The sequence below is a fragment of the Anopheles arabiensis genome, chromosome 2 (assembly GCF_016920715.1).
Source record: "Anopheles arabiensis isolate DONGOLA chromosome 2, AaraD3, whole genome shotgun sequence".
Taxonomy (NCBI): Eukaryota; Metazoa; Arthropoda; class Insecta; order Diptera; family Culicidae; genus Anopheles; species Anopheles arabiensis.
This window is the reverse complement of record NC_053517.1, coordinates 63,895,928-63,914,670: the sequence shown is the minus strand read 5'-3', so window position 1 is coordinate 63,914,670 and position 18,743 is coordinate 63,895,928. Positions and strand designations below refer to the sequence as shown.

General features: G+C 41.7%; 6 protein-coding genes across 10 annotated transcripts in view; 3 read left to right on the top strand and 3 right to left on the bottom strand.

Annotated features, from left to right (window-relative positions):
* Window positions 1-1,163: 1,163 nt before the first annotated feature.
* Window positions 1,164-3,400, bottom strand: LOC120896032 (H/ACA ribonucleoprotein complex subunit 4). Its single transcript, XM_040299835.1, has 2 exons — window positions 3,266-3,400; window positions 1,164-3,174 (listed from the first exon to the last, which is right to left on the bottom strand). Exons 1-2 carry the CDS (start codon window positions 3,273-3,275, stop codon window positions 1,619-1,621), a joined length of 1,566 nt encoding a protein of 521 aa, XP_040155769.1. The 5' UTR covers window positions 3,276-3,400; the 3' UTR covers window positions 1,164-1,618.
* Window positions 3,401-5,017: 1,617 nt separating this feature from the next.
* LOC120893926 (protein Red) lies at window positions 5,018-7,369 on the top strand. Of its 2 annotated transcripts, none has more exons than XM_040296159.1 (2): window positions 5,018-5,133; window positions 5,201-7,369. In XM_040296159.1, exon 2 carries the CDS (start codon window positions 5,284-5,286, stop codon window positions 6,922-6,924), a length of 1,641 nt encoding a protein of 546 aa, XP_040152093.1. In that variant the 5' UTR covers window positions 5,018-5,133; window positions 5,201-5,283; the 3' UTR covers window positions 6,925-7,369. The 2 variants fall into 2 exon arrangements, with proteins under 2 accessions (XP_040152093.1, XP_040152092.1); XM_040296158.1 differs by having other exon boundaries at window positions 5,028-5,133; window positions 5,226-7,369.
* LOC120893928 (protein rhomboid) lies at window positions 6,944-9,145 on the bottom strand. The gene is made up of 6 exons (XM_040296162.1): window positions 8,848-9,145; window positions 8,467-8,725; window positions 8,116-8,224; window positions 7,943-8,050; window positions 7,654-7,867; window positions 6,944-7,576 (listed from the first exon to the last, which is right to left on the bottom strand). The coding sequence occupies exons 1-6, from the start codon at window positions 8,947-8,949 to the stop codon at window positions 7,283-7,285; spliced, it is 1,086 nt and encodes a 361-aa protein (XP_040152096.1). The 5' UTR covers window positions 8,950-9,145; the 3' UTR covers window positions 6,944-7,282.
* Window positions 9,146-9,755: 610 nt separating this feature from the next.
* LOC120893929 (mitochondrial GTPase 1) lies at window positions 9,756-11,423 on the bottom strand. 4 transcript variants are annotated; one of them, XM_040296163.1, is made up of 3 exons: window positions 11,110-11,423; window positions 10,649-11,026; window positions 9,756-10,583 (listed from the first exon to the last, which is right to left on the bottom strand). In XM_040296163.1, the coding sequence occupies exons 2-3, from the start codon at window positions 10,966-10,968 to the stop codon at window positions 9,923-9,925; spliced, it is 981 nt and encodes a 326-aa protein (XP_040152097.1). In that variant the 5' UTR covers window positions 10,969-11,026; window positions 11,110-11,423; the 3' UTR covers window positions 9,756-9,922. The 4 variants fall into 4 exon arrangements, with proteins under 4 accessions (XP_040152097.1, XP_040152100.1, XP_040152099.1 ...); XM_040296166.1 differs by having other exon boundaries at window positions 11,121-11,423; XM_040296165.1 differs by having other exon boundaries at window positions 10,649-11,023; window positions 11,121-11,423.
* A 710-nt stretch (window positions 11,424-12,133) lies between these two features.
* Window positions 12,134-14,157, top strand: LOC120893927 (Meckel syndrome type 1 protein homolog). The gene is made up of 4 exons (XM_040296160.1): window positions 12,134-12,418; window positions 12,481-13,404; window positions 13,495-13,648; window positions 13,749-14,157. Exons 1-4 carry the CDS (start codon window positions 12,345-12,347, stop codon window positions 13,965-13,967), a joined length of 1,371 nt encoding a protein of 456 aa, XP_040152094.1. The 5' UTR covers window positions 12,134-12,344; the 3' UTR covers window positions 13,968-14,157.
* A 3,423-nt stretch (window positions 14,158-17,580) lies between these two features.
* The window catches only part of LOC120893430, a 69,183-nt gene continuing 68,020 nt past the window's right edge, over window positions 17,581-18,743 (top strand). The window contains exon 1 of the mRNA XM_040295306.1: window positions 17,581-17,916. The gene's annotated coding sequence lies outside the window, so the exon portion shown is untranslated. The remainder of the gene's footprint in view (window positions 17,917-18,743) is intronic.

Here is an 18,743-nt window from a genome sequence, read left to right as displayed (position 1 = left end):
TTTCTTAAGGGTCTCGGTTGTTCTGTACGTTAGTGTAGAATAAGTTTATGAGATGTTATGGGTCCATTCATGTTAGATTCGAAAAATATACCATAAAAATTATTGTTCTTCTCTGGAAAATTTAATACACTTCGACAAATAGTAATAACAGTTTTTTGGTTTGGAATGATTTTAGAAATTCTCAAAATATTCTCGCGGGCCGCATTCAGCATTGACGAGGGCCGCATGCGGCCAGCGGGCCGCCAGTTTGACATACCTGCCCTAGAGCAGCGATCGGCAAAGTGCGGCTCGCGAGCCGCGTGCGGTAGTGATGGGCGGATCTACCCAAACCTATCGTGTCGGAGCCATCCGTAAGCGACTCGGAGTCGTTCGGGTCGACCCGAAAGGTACAAGTAGGTTCAGTAGGTGCAACGACTCCGGTAGGTGCATAAGCGACCCCGACCCATTGGTGCAACGAGTTCGGGTCGGGTCGTGCCAATGTGAGTTCATTCCGACGGAAGCAGCGAGTTCGGGTCGACCCGGCTGAAGAGTAGGTGCGAGAAAGCATAAGTGGCTCCGACCTGTTGGTTCAGCGAGTTCCGGTCGGGTCAGTTACGGATGATTCCAACCCAGTAGGTGAGGTTCGAACCGCGCATCACTAGTCTAAAATTATCCGAAACCTATAAGCATCGCCATGGGAGATGGTAGAAGTACATACCCGTTACAGTTTCAAATTGGCTAGGAAATAGACCCGTGTGGAGCCCCGTGAGCGATAGGAGCGATAGGGTTCCGTTGAAGGTGAAATATTGCCCCATGTTAATTCTATTAAAATTGTTAATACACAAACGAAAATGTTATCAGTCAATCTGGAATCCATCAGGCAGTATCGGTCGCTGATACAACATAGTTTCCAACCATGTAAAAGCATAACATTGGTTTTGATTTTATTGTATGAACTACTATCAGAATTTTATGAACTACTATCAGGCCATCAGGAACCGCTAGTCAGCAACCGGAGCCTTCTATGGATAGCTCCAAGAGTTCCACCAATTCCGATTCTGTAGTTTCAGTATGCTTTAGGGCTTATAGAAACCACAAGCTGTCATCAGCAAACCGGTTAGCAAAATAGACAATTTCTCAATCTTGTTTACAATAGTGAAAGCTATGCAATACAACAATTTCAATACATTTCATTTTTTTTTATTTCTTAAATTTAAATTCTAATTCTGTATAACACGCGCCTATTGCTATGTGAAAACTCCTATACACATAGTTGCTTATACTTTCCATTCAAGCGTATAGACATATAGCTCTTTCGAAAAACATTTAATAATAGGAACTTTGGAAAAGATTCGCAAATTATCTTCCCATGAGTCAGTTCCTAAATTATTCATAGATTGTTTGCAACTAAAGGTAGATAGGTGGTAGTGGTTTATAGTTCATGAACAATTTGTTTACGGGGTACCTACCGTAAAACAGAGTAGTAAGGATCATCTAAGTGAGCTCTGTATTAATGAACGAGTATATAGAACCAAAGTTCTATAGTCCCGCATCATGCAACAAGACGTTAATGCGTAAAAAATCAAAGTTAGTACCGGTCTTTATATCGGTACACGATGGAAATTTTCCCGTTCGAACCTTATTCTGCCACTTCATCTACAGATACGTTCTTGTCTTTCTTTTTCTTTTTCTTTTTTTCCTTTTTCATTTCCTCATCGCCCTCCGCTTGGTCCATCGGCTGACCTTCAGCACCGACTGCTTCGCCATCACCATCCTCAGCATCTTTCTTTTGCTTCTTCTTTTTCTTCTTCTTTTCTTCTCCGTCGCCGATTGTTGCTGCTGATTCGACATTCTCGCCGATGCTCAATTTTCGTTTTCCACCAGCAAACTCATCGTCAGCGGATGTTCCATTTCCATTCGCTTGCTTAGCTGACCGGTTGAAGTCAGTGTAGCTGTTGAGCCAATCTTTCGGAGTGTTTTCATTCGGTTTGCCGTACTTATCCAATTTGCCCGAAGCAATCAGTTGCTTCTTCATCGATGCCTTTGGGCCGAGACCCCATTTCCTTGGGTAAGTGTCGCGCTCCATTATGACGCGTTTTATTTTAGCAACGACTCCATGATCGCATCCAGCCATCGTGGCTGTCGTCATGAGAGCGATTCCCAATGCTATCGCTTCACCCTTGGTGGTAACGATCACGATTTCTTGATCGATCTCGATACCATCCTCGTACCGCAGCACGCCGGGAAGTAGAATCTTTGCTCCGTAGCATACCGCATTCACCGAACTGTCTTTCATGATGATGCGCTTATGGCCAACGAGCAACCCCTCTAGCGGTTTAATTACCCGGCGCAGCATCGATTCGTCCTTGTGATTTTCGTACAGATACTGGGCATCAAGCACATCATGCATGGTCACCATGCCATCCTTTTCCGACTGAATGCCGGACCGAACGCGGCGAAGTTCGAGCATCTGCCCACCAACACCAAGCACAAGACCCAAATGAACGCACATCGTTCGAATATACGAACCAGCTTCACAACTAACCCAAAACACGCCTATATTGCGTTGGTCATTGTAGTCCAGCAGCTTCGAGTCATACACGGTACGCACACGCAGCTGCCGCTTGACGGCGGAAATCAGTGGAGGGCGTTGGAACAGAGCACCGCGAAGCTTCTCTAGACCCTGAGTAACCTTGGCTATTTTCTCCACGGCGGAGTGGAGTTTAAAAACGGCCACATATTCCTTGCCTGCACTTTGCTGGCTTTTCACCAAGCGCGTTGCCCGGTTAATGCAAACAATCAAACATCCCGTAACTTTCGGGTCAAGTGTTCCCGAATGACCTGTTTTGTTTACCTTCAGGATACGCTTAATCCACGCGACCACTTCATGCGAGCTGGGATTAGAGGGTTTGTCCAGGTTGATAAAACCAGCCGAAACGTAATCATTGATCTTTCGGTTCAGCGGAGACGAACCGAACGGAAGTGGCGTGTAGTGGTTGGTGCGTACGTTCAGCCGATCAAAGTTCTTCAACAGCAGGGGCCATTTGGACGTATCTAAGCTGGCGATGGCAGAGGATGGCTTCAATTGGAAATCTCCGGATTTCTGGATTTCGCCCAAGTTTTCGATCTCGGTGTCCGGTTCTTGCTTAATCTTCTTCTTTTTCTTCTCCTTCTTTATTGGCGATGTAGGAATATCTAAACACAGTTAACGTATTAGTATTTTTTTAAATTGTGCAATCGCCTATCTTACAATTTCACGTAGCCAAAAAACACAAAAAACACTTACCCACTTCCATAATGACCAAAAATCTTTACTTAAAACGAACGAATTCCAGTCTACAATATGGGACTAAGTTATGCTGCACCGTACCGAACACGCGGTTTGTATTATTAAACACGCCGGGCAAGAACATTTGACGTACAGGGATTTGAGGTTAAATCGTGCCATAAAAACACAAGATGCTTATAGGCCTTATCTGGAAATATAATATGTTGAAGGTGCAACGCCACGGTAGCAACGAAATGCTGAAAAATGTGTCAACTTTATCAAAACTGCTTGTCAACAGCTAAAAAAAAATCTTTCCTCGTGACCGCATTGAAAATAGTGTAACTGTACCAGTTTTCGGCAGTGTACCTATTTTCGGCAGAGTAGCTAAAAACGTGAAATTCTGCACAAATGCGTTAAAATTAAACACAATTTTGTAGCGAACGTGTACTCATTTGTTATTCACATACGAAATCTCTCACCAATTCATTGAGTATTTTTCAAAATATCAAATAAATTGTACATTGTCGGCATCAATTTTTGTACATTGTCGGCAGATTTGCTGTCAGCTAAGAGTTCGGCAGGTTTTGTGATTAGGAGAACCAGAACAGTAAAACAATGAAAAAGTGGTGTATATTAAAGATTTTATGCTTATTTAATATATTCTAACTTATTCGGAATTTTAAAATCACGATAAAGTTATATAAGTTATTTTTCACTTTAAATGTTGCCGAAAATAGGTAGTGTTCATTTTTGACAGCTCAATGTTGTGGACTCCTGCCGAAACTCGGAACAATAATACACCTTAGATTTGGATGAATATTCCTTTAAAACTTGATCAGAACACTATAATGCGTATGTCGACTCATAACAAGACCTTTCTTGTATCAAATATCATCAATATCACGATAAATAATGCAATATCTTAACAGAAAAATAATAATTTGTGAGCCAGTCGGTGCCGTACGCTACAACCGTCAAGCTGTCACTTTCTTCAATGGCTGCTTTGTTTATATGTCACATCAAAAAGACTATCAAAACGGACCATAAACAACATAAAATTAATAATTAAAGTGCTTTTTAACACCTATCTAAGGAAAGTAATGTTTGTATTTTCATGAATAATTGTTGAAAAAAGGGCTTTGAAATGGCAAATAATAACATAATATATGACGATAGTTTATCAACCATCATCACTTTCATGAAAAATAATAAAAATGTATATGCATGAGCAGTTTTTGTGAGACTGCTGCACTTGTCTGCCGAAAACTGATACAGTTACCCTATGTCCAAGAAATGTGCCGCAGATTCAGCATTTAATCCAATGAATTCAGGTATCATCAACGTTTTCAGGCATCATACTGTATTCTTGGCATTCTTCAAAAACGATTCGGGGAAGTGTCTCACAGACTTGAGATAAAGTGTGGAATCTTGTATTGAAATTGATATTTTACAGCTTCACTATCCGCTATAACAGCGCATATCGGAGTCCAAGGTGTATGGATATTAGGAGGTGAAGTGCTTCAGAGCAAATTGACATTTCACGACTTGACATAACAATACTGGGGGCTCCGGTATTAAAATCGGGGAGGGCTGGAGGGGGGTATAGAAAATTGTATGCGATTTGACATAACAATACTCAATGATGGCGCCCGGGAAACGCGCTAACAATTCACCTTCCTAATAAAGACACCTTGATCGGAGTCATAGGTATTTTGAACCAAAAATGACAAGATGAATTGTCATCATTTATGACCGGTATAGACCCATTGTGAAGAAAATATGTTCTAATGTCGATTGTTTATTTTCTTTCTTTGGTCGTCACAACAATCCCAGCAAAATAATTATTGGAATTATTACTGATTTGTCCTTAAGCATAACAAATTCAGGTACACGAAAATTTTTTATAGTAGTGCGAATGAAATGAATAGCTATCAATCAATAACTCTACCCAAGCATAAATATTTTAATTTATTTTTAGGAAACTACTAGCGACTCCAGGAGAAGCTGTTTTGGTGTGGTTCTCAGCAGAAATCAAAATGCCAGCGGACAACGATCATCACGAACCGGAAACTCCGGCCACGCAACGTTTGACGAACGATGATTTTCGTAAACTACTTATGACACCGCGGGCCCCACCAGGCACTGGACATGCCGCCGGATCAATACGTGACGCGATGTCCAAAGCATCGTCGTCCACTTCCGCTGCGGGAGCGACGGTAGCGTCGACCTCATCATCGTCATCTATGAAACCACCTGCGTCTGAAAGACACGAAGCACGACGTAAAAAGAAAAACTTTTATGCACAGCTCAAGAAGCAGGAAGATAACAAACTGGCCGAACTGGCAGAAAAATACCGCGATCGGGCCAGAGAAAGGCGTGATGGCGCAAACCCGGACTATCAGAATCTAGACTCATCTAGCTCAACAAGCGCATACCGCGCTGTGGCACCGGATGTGAAATCAGGTTTAAACGCAGCCGAAAGGCGTAGACAGCAGATTCAGGAATCCAAGTTCTTGGGTGGTGACATGGAGCATACCCATTTGGTGAAGGGCCTCGACTACGCTCTGCTGCAAAAAGTTCGAAGCGAGATTATAGCTAAAGAGAATGAGCAGGAGGAAGAAATGGAAAAGTTAGTCGACATTGAGCCCTCTGCAGAGGCGTCGATTCCAGCTCCCGGCAACACACTACCTCCACAACGGGCTAGTGTAGCGGGCAGCGTGGATAAAGAACCGCAAGATGAGTTGGAGTTTCGGACCGTACTGGGGCAAAACATTTTTCGCACCTTGGAGAAACAACGCTCGCGGAAGATTGAGCGAAACGAAATGTTTGCTCCCGGTCGCATGGCGTATCACATCGAGCTAGAAGATGAAAATGTCGACTCGGACATTCCCACAACCGTTATTCGATCGAAGGCAGAAGTACCATTGGAGGTAGGGGATACACAAACGCTCACTACAAACGACATCGTAATCAACAAATTAGCCCAAATACTGTCCTACATGCGGCAGGGAGGAAGGGGCAAGAAAAATAAGCGCCGCGATAAGGATAAACCTCTGTTTAAGTTGGGCGACGAACCCGGAAGCAAGGGTATGGCGGATGATTCCATATACGGTGACATCGGAGACTACCATCCGAGCCGTCGTTATGAGGATGTGGCAGGATCGTCAAAACTAGAAGGAAACACGGGTCGCCACAGCTACTTCGATAAGTATAATGACAATACAGCGGCTGAACGCGAATCCTCTAGCATACCGCCCGTTCCGGCGCCTCCGAAGCTGTCAGCACAGCTTATTACCAAACTTACAGCGGAACCGGAAGGTTACGCTGAGTGCTATCCAGGGTTACAGGAGATGAACGATGCTATAGATGATTCGGATGACGAGGTCGATTACACCAAAATGGATCTAGGAAACAAAAAAGGTCCAATTGGACGCTGGGACTTTGACACACAGGAAGAATATTCCGATTACATGAGTAGCAAGGAGGCACTGCCGAAAGCTGCCTTCCAGTATGGCGTAAAGATGCAGGACGGTAGAAAAACACGAAAACACAAGACAGAGAAGAACGAAAAGGCAGAGCTAGATCGGGAATGGCAGCAAATACAAAACATCATCCAGAAACGTAAGGCTAAATCGGGAGGCGATGAGGACGTCGATTTTAAGAAATCGAAATATTAATGTTCATAACTAAGACACATTGTGTGAACAAGTTTTATTCTCCTTCATAATACTATAGCAATAAGTACACGCAACATGAATCGTTTTGCTTGAAAGCAGCTCACATGTAAACTCCGCAAGCCAAAAGCTCCATGCACGAATAATAAAAATATAAAGGCACGATTACCTTTCAAGTTGGAAATGATCGATGGTTTGGCGTAAAAGGCACTAAGGCTGAGCTGTAAAGGCACCATAGTAAAATCGTTAACAGTGCTTGCACTATGTACAATACTTATAGTAGGATTTTCCTGTCAGCACGCGCCGACAGTGTTCGCTTGTAGTTTTGAGCATATGAATGTGCGGTTGCAATACTAGAGGCCTAGTAAAAATGGGAAGGATCTAAAAAGTGGTACATTATACCAGCGATCATTATCACGAAATAAATTGACACCGCACACCACCACAACTTTCGCTCCCAGGACTCGACTTTAAGATTCCGCAGCACACCTATTCCGACCAGAAATCCCGCCAAGGCACCACTTGCATGGGCAATATAGCCCACTTTATCGAAGGGATCGTTAATACTGTTGTATATTGAAACACCTAAATCGGTCACGCAAAAGACTAAAAACACAAACAGCTGGACGATAGCGTACTCCATTTGCTTCCAATTCTATGAAGTCGGTAAAGAAGAAGAGTAAAATAATTCATATCTGCTCTTAGGTTGATTTGGTTTCGTTGGAGATATACCATGATAATAGTCGCAATATGAGCTGTGATGAGTGCGTAAACTCCGCCGGAAGCACCAGCAAGGAATACGCGCGGAGTGAACAGTGAGGTACCCATGGACCCGGCGACAACACCAGCCAGATACACCAGCGCCACACGCCACCAGCAGTGTACCAGTTCTAGTGCAACTCCAAGAAAGATTTGCACCAGCAGATTCATAATGAGATGCATGAATCTACAGAAATAGGTAATAAGCACTTCTATAACATTTTCCGTTGATTCATCAAGTCGCGCACCATCGATGACTCACCCGATATGTACAAACATATACGTCAGGAACCGCCACACCTCGTGCCTGAGGTGTGGATTGTAGATAAACAAAGTCGCCATCGGGCCGCTAGTGCTTGTACCATTTTGACTAGATAACGAAAACGGCAGATTCAATATTGGATTGCATTGCGTTTTGTTTGCCAGCGAACTTACTCCTGCGTTTTCACAATATCGATGACGAAGAAAATTATTTCCATAATCGAAAAAATTATCATCATCAGTGGTGGAGGCCAAAGTTTCATGCTTTGCTCATATTCGCCATCTGAAAATGAGCAAACGATATTAACAATCTTGAAATACTCTAACACATGCACATTGCATCACGCAGCGATAGTGTCGAGTACAATTTATGAGGCCTCGTGAACAGCAGAAACAAAACTTTATCACACTATTTTATCACAACCAACTGCCCGATACTGTTAAGATTATTTCGCATAAAAAAGAAACTTACGTAATGCTGATACGCGGATTCGAGACTAACTTCTAATAATAAAATTACCATACCTAATACATCTCCTTCTTCAGCATCGTTACGTTTAGGCACCACTGCTTTACAATATTTAATATACATTTCACACAAAAAGTACGGATGCTCGAGACTGAGTTTGTAAAATTCTTCGAAATCCAACCGGCCATCGTTGTTTGTATCCGACAACTTAAGCAGATGCAACGCCAAATCTTTAGGCATATCGGCACACTTTTTTTCGTGTATTAGGTGTTTCATCTCAACTATATTGAGATATCCATCGGAATCCGCGTCGTACTGGAATGACACATGTTAAAGAGATTTTTACATATGCATCCATAGTCGGTTAGTAATGCCGTCCTTTAAATTTCACAATTAGAGAGTAGGAATTGGAACGGATTCGCATTGCTAATTATCACCTTTTCGAATACATGCCGCAAATGTTGCCGCCTTTGGTGTTCTTCACGTGTATTAAGGCGCTGCAGAGGGATCGCTTGTACGTGCTGCTCACAACGGTCCATTTTGTATAACTGAATATTATAAAGTAACGACTAACGGTCTGAATGAACGTTTTCCAAAGGAATGTGTGAGTGTGTGTGTGTTTTCCCGTTTTCCAACGATGTCCTTCCTGGACGACTTTCTACTTTCCCAATTCCAAACGAAGCAACAAGCTTTTCCACCTCACAACTATTTGCCAATTCCAAACATTCACGCACACTGAAACGAGATTGTTAAAAAAGGTTCAAAATGTTTGCTTTCTGTCATTCAGCTTCGTATTTTGACCGATGTGAAAGTCGCATAGTTTCAGTGGTTTTCAAGCAAGTTTAGCACAGCAGCTACTTCACCAGTGCTGCAGCAAATGTATCTGATCCGACGAATTATGGGGATTTATTGTACGCATTTTGATGCGCTAACTCATTCTCTCACTTTCTTAGGGTTTACATAATTATTTACTAGTGTTAACATATTTTGCATTCAAAACAATAAAATGAACGTCAATTGTCTTGAGTACTCGTGGCCGGATCTTACGACCGATAAATTTCCTATATAATTTCCTTGTGATTCCCCACTGACCATTATTTTTTACACCGTTTCTTTTGGTGTACGAAAGGCCATATTCTGATAAAAAATTATTGAAATATAGCCATAGAACCCCAATTTTCACCTGGGGTTCTAACGCGAGCTTAACATTATTAAAACCACAGCTATGATAGCATAGATACCAAATTGTTAATAATTCACGCTTATCATCTTTTGTGGTTTTTGTAATTTCAATACATTAGAAAATAGTTTATCTTAATCTTTCTTACTAATCGAATTCAAATTATTTTTCAGGAGAAAATTATTTTGGATTTATTTGTTTACTCTCTGTATTCAGTTATCGTAGAGCCTATCAGCATACTATCGAACGACAATTTTGGCTTCTTGGCCAAATATTGCACTTTATGTTAGAGATATTTCGAGCAGAGCTCCGGCAGGCGAACCGGAATCTGGTCATATATTTTTTAATCTAATATTATTGTTAGAATGCATGATTTTATCTTCGTCTAATAGAATATTGCCAAAAGCCCCAGTGCGAAAGGATTTTAGCATCAGTTTTGCTGCCATATTGACGTCGGGACGCAGCACGCTTGTGCCATCTAGCTGCTTCGTGCGAATCATTTTATTCAAATGCACCGCACTGGCTACTAACGCGGAGGCTATCGAATCCGTTGGTTCAGGCAAACCCATTATCTCGACGTAGCGAAAATTGCGCTGCTTGTTTAGCAGGAAGAGTAGATAATCGGCAATAAGTTCTTCGCCCACGAGATGGTCCTGCAAGCACGAGACCAATGCTAGACGAAGACCTGTTTCAGTGTCGGCGATATTTGGTTCGAGAATGCCAGGAGTGTCCAGTAGGTAAATAGCTGGATCTTCACAAATTTTGATACGATTCAGTACACTTCTCGTAACGCCTGCAACAGCTCCCACCTGACTCGCTCCTTTTTTGTTTAGATGACGATTACGTAGCACATTTATTAGTGAGGATTTCCCAACATTCGGCACGCCAATTATCATTATGCAAAACTCTCGCTGACTTGACCGATTAAAGCGATCAGAGCTATTGATCAAGGTTTGCGCCAGTGGCATCAACTTTCGAAGCCCTCGGCAGCTTCTACAAAAAAAAACAATATGAAGTAGTATTATTAAAAATATCTTATAAATCATGCACATACTTACTGGTTTTTACAATTGGTAAACAACACGTGCATCGTATCTTGATTCTCTTGCTGTAGGCGTTCGATTATTTTGCCTTCAAAGTGCTTTTCAATCAAGTCACTCTTGTTGAGAACCAAGATATGGGGCTTAATGCCGCTGATAGTGTGTTTGAATTCCGTATTCCGACCAGTGAGCGGGATTCGAGCATCATGAACCTCTATAACGCAGTCTATCTGCTTCAATTTCTGTTGCATTTGTTTCATGCCCTTTCCCATGTGACCAGGAAACCAGTTGAGAAGCTCCCGCGATACAAATGGAAACGTCGTACGAAAGAGGCTCATTGTTGCCTTGTATATTTCATACACAGTTGCAGCTTTGCGACATACGTAATCCTTGCTGCTAAAACATAGTTCAATGTTATGGTCGGTATGAATAGTTTCAGGATAGGAAAAGGGATGATCTTTTCATTATAAGACACATACCACCGAATTACCTGCGAGTGTGGCGTAAACACGTTTTAAAAACAAGTAAATAAAGTGGCTCAGAACAATAGGAATGCCAGCCAATGAATACGTTTTCCGATTTTCCGGGCCGGTGCAATTGACAACATGATTATCCGAACTTTTTCTTGTTGTTGCTTTTTAGCTTGTTATTGTGTCACTTTTGTTCGCACAGTAGATGACATCACGACAATTTTGGTCAAAACTCTACGTATGATGTAGAGATGTGCACACAACTAATTGAAACCCTTGTGGCTAGCACCATTATGATTTAGTATTAAACTACTACTAACCTTTAAAAAGGCAACCGGATACCCCGGTAATTTTTGAACTTTAAACTATAATTACTATTAAGCAATACAGCCTTTTTGGACCGTTACTCCTGAATAAAAAAAAAACTATAATTACTTTTTATTCATTGCTGTTATTGACCTGAAATTTTTCGTAGCCTCCCAACTTTTAATTTCCGATTTTTTGGTGCATAAATTGTAATTTTCCACAAGCTGTAAGTATTTTATTTTATTTTATTTTGAACTTTACCACGTCAGTTGGCAACCAGGGAGAATGATGTTTCTCTTCTTCTTCTTCTTTTCGTATTGTGCTTATTTTCGAGTAAAATTTAAGTGATTCAAAATTTCAATTAGACCGTTAGTTTTATCATAAAATGAAAAAAACTTAATGAATAAATGAAATAGAAGAGAATATATGGTCGGCATTACTTGCTTACGGCATCAAAAGATAGAAAGCATTGTTTACACATGAAAACGATTAATTTTTTGCGTTAAAACGTGCGGAATTAGTATTGAGTTTGATTTAGAGAAACAGAATGTTCTTTATTTGCCTTTTTGTGTTATCGGAACAATTTGCTCCAAAAGCTATCAATTTAAAAATAAATTGCATTCATAGAAATAGGCAAACTTTCAGCCCGATCAATTAAAACAAATAAGTATAAAAGTAATTAATAATAAATATAAAATTATTCTTTAGATTTTTTTCTGAAACAACATTAACAACACATAGACAATTTTTATTTTTCATTGGACACGAGACGTACGAAGAAAATCAACAATAACATTTAAACTTTACAGCAAGACTTACAACTCATGGTTTCCATGGCAATTTTCATGGTAAACAAACAGCGCCGGGTTGGATGTTGAAACCAAGAACCCCAAATCAAGTATTAATTCATTCAGTACGCAGAAAATTTAAGTTTAGTTATGTTTACAAACAAAAAACAATTTAAAACTGGAGTTTATCGCACCAAAAATTCTATCTCGAACTTTCGTTGCAGGTAAGTAGTGTTTGTTAAAATATATTATTCTATTTGCATTTACGTCCGTACTTATTTCACAGATTAACCATTCGAAAGATCCATTCCTTAATAGATGTTCCAAATCTAGCGGGTCTTGACAAAAGCCTCGAAGCTACCGATATGCCTGAAAATGGTTCATATGAGACACGAATCATTTCGTGGCAGGAGAAAATTTTTAGCCAATACGAAAAAGATTATTATCGCATAAAAGAGAACTGCAAAACGGACCATCAAAAAAAGTATTACCAAATGCTGAAAGCAGAACCACACGAGCCTCAACTTCTGTTCACGTATGTTGATGAAGACAATTACTATCCAGATGAACAGAATAACGCCCCTCAGCTGCAATTGTCTAAGCTTATGCAAAATAAAACTCAATCACTACATCTTATGGCTGATTTAGGGCGCGAAGTGCTACTGTATACACTGACTTGGAACCCAGAAGAAGGCATAATGACAGTATTCCCCGATTTCAATAACATTACCACCAACCCTTTGTATCAGGAAATGCGTGAGTCCAATCTTCATATGTATCACTACGCTCTGGAGAGGTACTTTGTGGAAAAACCACATACGCCAATTATTAAGAATCATGTGGCATGTATAGGAAAGAGTAACATTTTAATGTCCCCCACGATGGTTCGTAAAGATCGGTTTGAAATCCCGAAACAGCTTCATCGAAATTTACTCATTTTGCTCGAGATAGTTCGAGCTACAAATTTTGACTACGACGGGATTCATATACGTTATCGAATTAATCTTCCTGTCGACATAAAAATGGCTAATAAGAATAGTGAGCTCACAGGCAGTACACATGCCTCCAAGCAGCTGAATGGTTTTTGGCATTTTGGGCATTGTCACGAGCTTCTCCTAAATGTTCCAATCACAAGCGAGGCACAACTATCCGTGGACGTTTACTTTGAAGCTATTTCCATCGACAGCTGGTGTCGGGAACGTTACCTAGGGTAGGTAAATGATAGTGAATTTCACACATATCTGGTTGGACGTCTGTCGAATATCAGTCGAGATTAATCAAACTATCATATTAATTCTAGCCATGCTCACCTTTCCATACCATTAAGATCACAAATCAACGAAACTACGATCAACTTCATGCAATTAACTAACGCGGGCAGTATGGCTGACCGTCTGGAAGTTTTCCTTGTGGGTAATCGTCGGCAAGTTGATTTACCAGCATTTTATGGCATGGTGTGTATATAAATGAAAAATTCGTTATTTTGCTTGAGAATATAACAATATTAACGTGTGTGGTGTGTTTCTTTCATTCCATATTTACGTTTATCCACAGACTGGGACAACCATACTTAACCGGTATGCTAACGAGTCGAGTTCGTCCGGGCGGCTGCAAATTCAATTCCAAGCTGTACAGCAGCACATACCACAAATTCTCAACGAAGGATACTTTAAAACTGCAAGAAAATCGAAAAACATCACCCTGAATGAGCTTATCACATCTTACAACACCGCGAGGGAACGGCTAGAGGAATTTGTAGATTTGCAGTATTAGCTCTTTTCCAACATAGCCAATTGTTTTGTCTGAGGCGTTAGAGGTATCATTACAAATAAAAACTTATTTTGCGGGAAAATATGATTGCTCTGGGTGTATTTCTTCAAGCCACAGAACAGAAACAGACATACTGCGAATAAAGAAATAACGGTAGCGGACGTCTTCTTCGTCACATGTTACCGATCAGCAAGCGTTTCGTGTTTGTAGCATTTTTTCCTCTGGAATTTCAATCAAACGCAAACAAAGTGTAAAATCCCCCCCCCCCACCTACTCCCCTCGTTTCCCCTCGCCCTGCTTCATTCACTTGCTTTTTGTACCACTGTTTCCTTCCTGTGTGCGGAGTTTGTCGCAGAAGCTGAGCACACAGCGGGCAAAGGGCTAATATAGGTGGTAGAAAGGAAAAGAGCCTATAGGCATTTGCCTTGCTTCTCCGCACATTGCGGGCACTGTTGGCGCGGTTGAGCAAGCGGGAAAGAAAATTAGTTCCCTTCATCTCACCTTTACAATTGCAACGTTGCCGTGATTTCTCGATGGCTAGCTGGTACGCTATCGCGCTTTCTTTTTTTCTCTCGCTGCTTTACAGCGGCGGCTGTCTCATGGTGTTGCGCACTGTGTGTCTGTTTATCTGCTCTTTTTCACTCTGCTGCCTTGCTTCATGGTTTCAGGTTTTCTGCTGTATGCTATACCTCTTGCATTGGGAACATACAGCACATGCACGCATACACCTCTGTCGATACACGCAACACATTGAACAAAAGAAGAGAAGAAAGAAAAAAGACACCAGGGAAAGGAATAAAGAACAAGAACTGTACCAACAAACCACACAGAGGAATTTGCTAAAAATATATTCACCATCCACGGTACGAATTTGTTGCTTGAAACATGTGCGTGTGAAGTTGGCACTATTCGTCACTAGTGTAAGTTGTTTCTAAGTGTGCGATGGTAACCTTAAAAACCATACACGTTAGCAACGAGATGTGAGTTGTTTGTAGACGGCGGCGATCAGCAGCCATTGCACCTGTTTGAGGTTCAATAAAAGATGGGACTTTAATTGATCCACTCCGGACAGTCTGTTCGCGCTATTCTACATCTGCTGAATGCACGACCCGTAAACACATGCACGCATAATGTCACAATCGCATTTAAGCACAATCAATAGCTGAGTATTAAACTAGATCTCATTCGTTTTTGGCACATTTATTTTTTACATCATTTCATTTGATTGCACTTTGTTGTAAGTCGCTGAAAGCCTTGACCGACAACGGTTGTTGTCAAAGAAGAAGAAGAAGACGAAGGGTTTCACTTGACAGAATTTCTAGAAAATTCACTACACTACAATCTCTTTTAAATATTAGCATGACCTATTTAAAATTGAATATCATCTTTCAAAATCATTAGTTATTGAGAATTGAAGGAACATTAAAAAATAATGGAAAAATCGCATTAAAAGACAGAAGAGGGCAGGGGAAGGGGGGAGAGTTCAGATGGTAGAAGTTTGTATAGTACTGGAGTGAGAGCAGTTAGGAAAGGTCACGCGATACCCGTTATAGGAGATTTTGCTGTTCTCCAAACGAAACCGCGAAATAATAAGCGAGCAAAGCATTAATGAAGGAAAGTAAAGGGAAGCACGAAGGCGGGCAGTCGTGGAGCGATTCTGCCGACAGCCCGGCCCTACGCATGTCATTGCCACGTAATGGAACAATATTCGTTTGCCAAACAAACTGCACACGATGCGCTAGAGAAGGACAGACACAGCAGTGCCGGTGTGAGAAAACAACAAAGTAGAATCGCGCCCTGCAAAGATGGCGACGTTTGGGTGATGAAACTAAAATACAGCCGCCGCTGCGCGTCTACTGGCAAATCGATCTTAAAGCTGATTAAAGTTGTGACGTTTTCCTCCGCCCCGCCACCATTCCGCACCGTTCCTGGACTTGTGCGCTGTGTTGTTCCTGTTTGCGCTCCCACTGCGGGCAACGCAGAGCGAGCCATGCGTGAAGATAATGCGATAGATGCGGGTGAGAGACGTGTATGATTAAATTTGCGTATTGCGTATTGGAGGAATGCGCGTGGAAGGGAGGGCGAGATGCCTGTTTATATTTGGCATTCATCCCGCCTGCTATCCGGTTGTTGTCTTATTAGTTCGTGTCCCTGAATTTTTTCACATCGAACACAGTATTATTTTTTACACTGTTTTGCACCATTTTCACCTAAATAAAATGTGAAATCGGTGAGGTTACTTTATTACGGATTCGTGCGCTCTTGCTCACACACCAGCAGCTCGCAAGTTAGAGATGATTACGGCCCGTAAAATTCGTAAACTTGGTATGTGGGATGTATTTTTTAGTTTTCTGCTGTTTTTTTTGCTTAACTTGATATATGCGGTAAAAATTATAAGCCAATGAGAGATGACTGGAGGCAATAATGGTTCAGCGCTTCATCATTGAATGTAGAACAGTATTCGTATTTTGTGGCCGGATGTGGAGATATTATTTATTTTGAAGGAAATTTCGATTTTTGCCACATTTTTATGCTCTGAGGAATTTTGTGTGCATATTCGTAGTATTATTATTATTCATTTCCCCACAGAAAACGTGTCTCAGAGGTAACATCTTATGCTGTTACACTTCTTTTCATAGCATATTCGTGCGATTTTTTCCCCTAACTGCGATATTGTGAGCTCAGCAGCATTGGTATGGGTGCAGCCGCTCGGGTCTATGTTTTATTATGTAGCATAACATCAGCCATTTCGCATTGTCGACGTTTACGCTGCACAGTGCAGAAGTGTACTCTTTATTTAGTCAGTGGTTTTGGACGAGATATCATCGCAGAAACTTCATTTGCTTACTTCTGGAGCATCAATATAGTCCCAACAATGGAATAAATTGTGAACACATGGTAAGTGAGCAAATTATAAGGGTAGAAATTGAACATTTCAGCCGTGGAACATCAGCCGCAGAAACGTCGACGAATCGAAGCGACCTGACACCAACACAGCTAACGTGATCACAGTGTGAAGAATAGCGTGCATGCGAGGAAAGAAAGTTGCGATAGTGTGTGTGTTGTGTGTGTATCATGTTGCTGAAGGTGTGGGTTCGTGGCGAAGTTGGAAGTAAAGCGGTTTGACGTACGCATATGGGACGCATAGAGATAGGAACTGTTACGTTTTTTCTCCGTTTGAGAGGATTTAGACGATTTGAAGCAGCGTTCACCATAGCTTGCTGTGAGTGGCAGCAGAAAACGCGATGGATCGCGTTTTTTCATAGGTAGGAAAATATGATCTGCACACATAGCAATTGCGAACGCGAGCTTAGGGCAGAGGATTTCAGAATTGTGTACGTGCGCTGGCTTATTCGACACGTTAGTTGGTAGTAGTGTGGTGTATTCGAAACGAAGCTCGTGTGGGTAATGTGCTTGCGAGAGAGAGAGTGCGGCCAAGTGTGTTTCATGGGAAAAGAAAATGGCCGCTGTCGCGTGTGCAGCACCAGTTCTGTAGTGCTCCTGCATAAATCGTTCAATTCCGTGCGGTAAAGAGTTTTTTCGAGTGTCCATCTGTGCTCTTCCGGTGTCCTTAAGGATTTAGCATAACTGAACGGTAACATATTGGCTCGAGCGAAACTAACAACGGTGGTATAGACGAAATTGTAGAATCCCACCATCATCATATTCATTCGCCGTCATCGTACCCGTGCGTATTGGTGGTCGTCGTGGTCATTTAGACGTCGAGGTCGTCGTCATCGTGTGGTGCAAACCATCGTGTGCCAGAAACTGTCCCAATTGTTCGACGAAATCAGGCTGCCACTAGTAGGAAACTGTGGTGTATTGCGTAAAAGGGAGGCAAAGGTTGTGTTGGAATGAATTCAGATCACGGGATTTACTGCCTGGCCGCGATATTTCAAATCCACCAAGGCCTGTTGGTTTGGGGCCGTAGTTACGACGAAGTGCGGATGAGGTGAGGTAGACGATGGTACCAGATCCATCCAGATGGTGTAGCAATCGCTCACAACGTCGATTGGAAAATGTAACCATGTGCTCGATCCGAGAAATATGGGCGTTACACCTGAAATTGTAACTTTCCTGGAATGGAAAATTCATTTTGTTCTGTTTTTGCTGCAGTTCTGAAAATCAAATGCGTGTCTGTGCTCCTGAGTTTTACATTAATCGATAGTTTTAGCCCTATAATGAGCTCCATAAAGAAATCAAAAGCTTGTAAAGCTGGTGCTACGTATCTGTGTGATTTGTGTGTGTGTGTGTGTGTGTGTGTGTGTGTGTGTGTGTGTGTGTGTGTGTGTGTGTGTGTGTGTGTGTGTGTGTGTGTGTGTGTGTGTGTGTGTGTGTGTGTGTGTGTGTGTGTGTGTGTGTGTGTGTGTGTGTGTGTGTGTGTGTGTGTGTGTGTGTGTGTGTGTGTGTGTGTGTGTGTGTGTGTGTGTGTGTGTGTGTGTGTGTGTGTGTGTGTGTGTGTGTGTGTGTGTGTGTGTGTGTGTGTGTGTGTGTGTGTGTGTGTGTGTGTGTGTGTGTGTGTGTGTGTGTGTGTGTGTGTGTGTGTGTGTGTGTGTGTGTGTGTGTGTGTGTGTGTGTGTGTGTGTGTGTGTGTGTGTGTGTGTGTGTGTGTGTGTGTGTGTGTGTGTGTGACTGCTTTTTTTGTTATTTCCTATTTCAAGGCTACTAAAGTCAAGCGACTTTAGTGATGCGATATCGGGATTGAGATATCATCGAGATTTTTAAATTGCGCGAATGTTCATGAAAATGCACCGTTTTTATCTCGATGCATTACGGAGT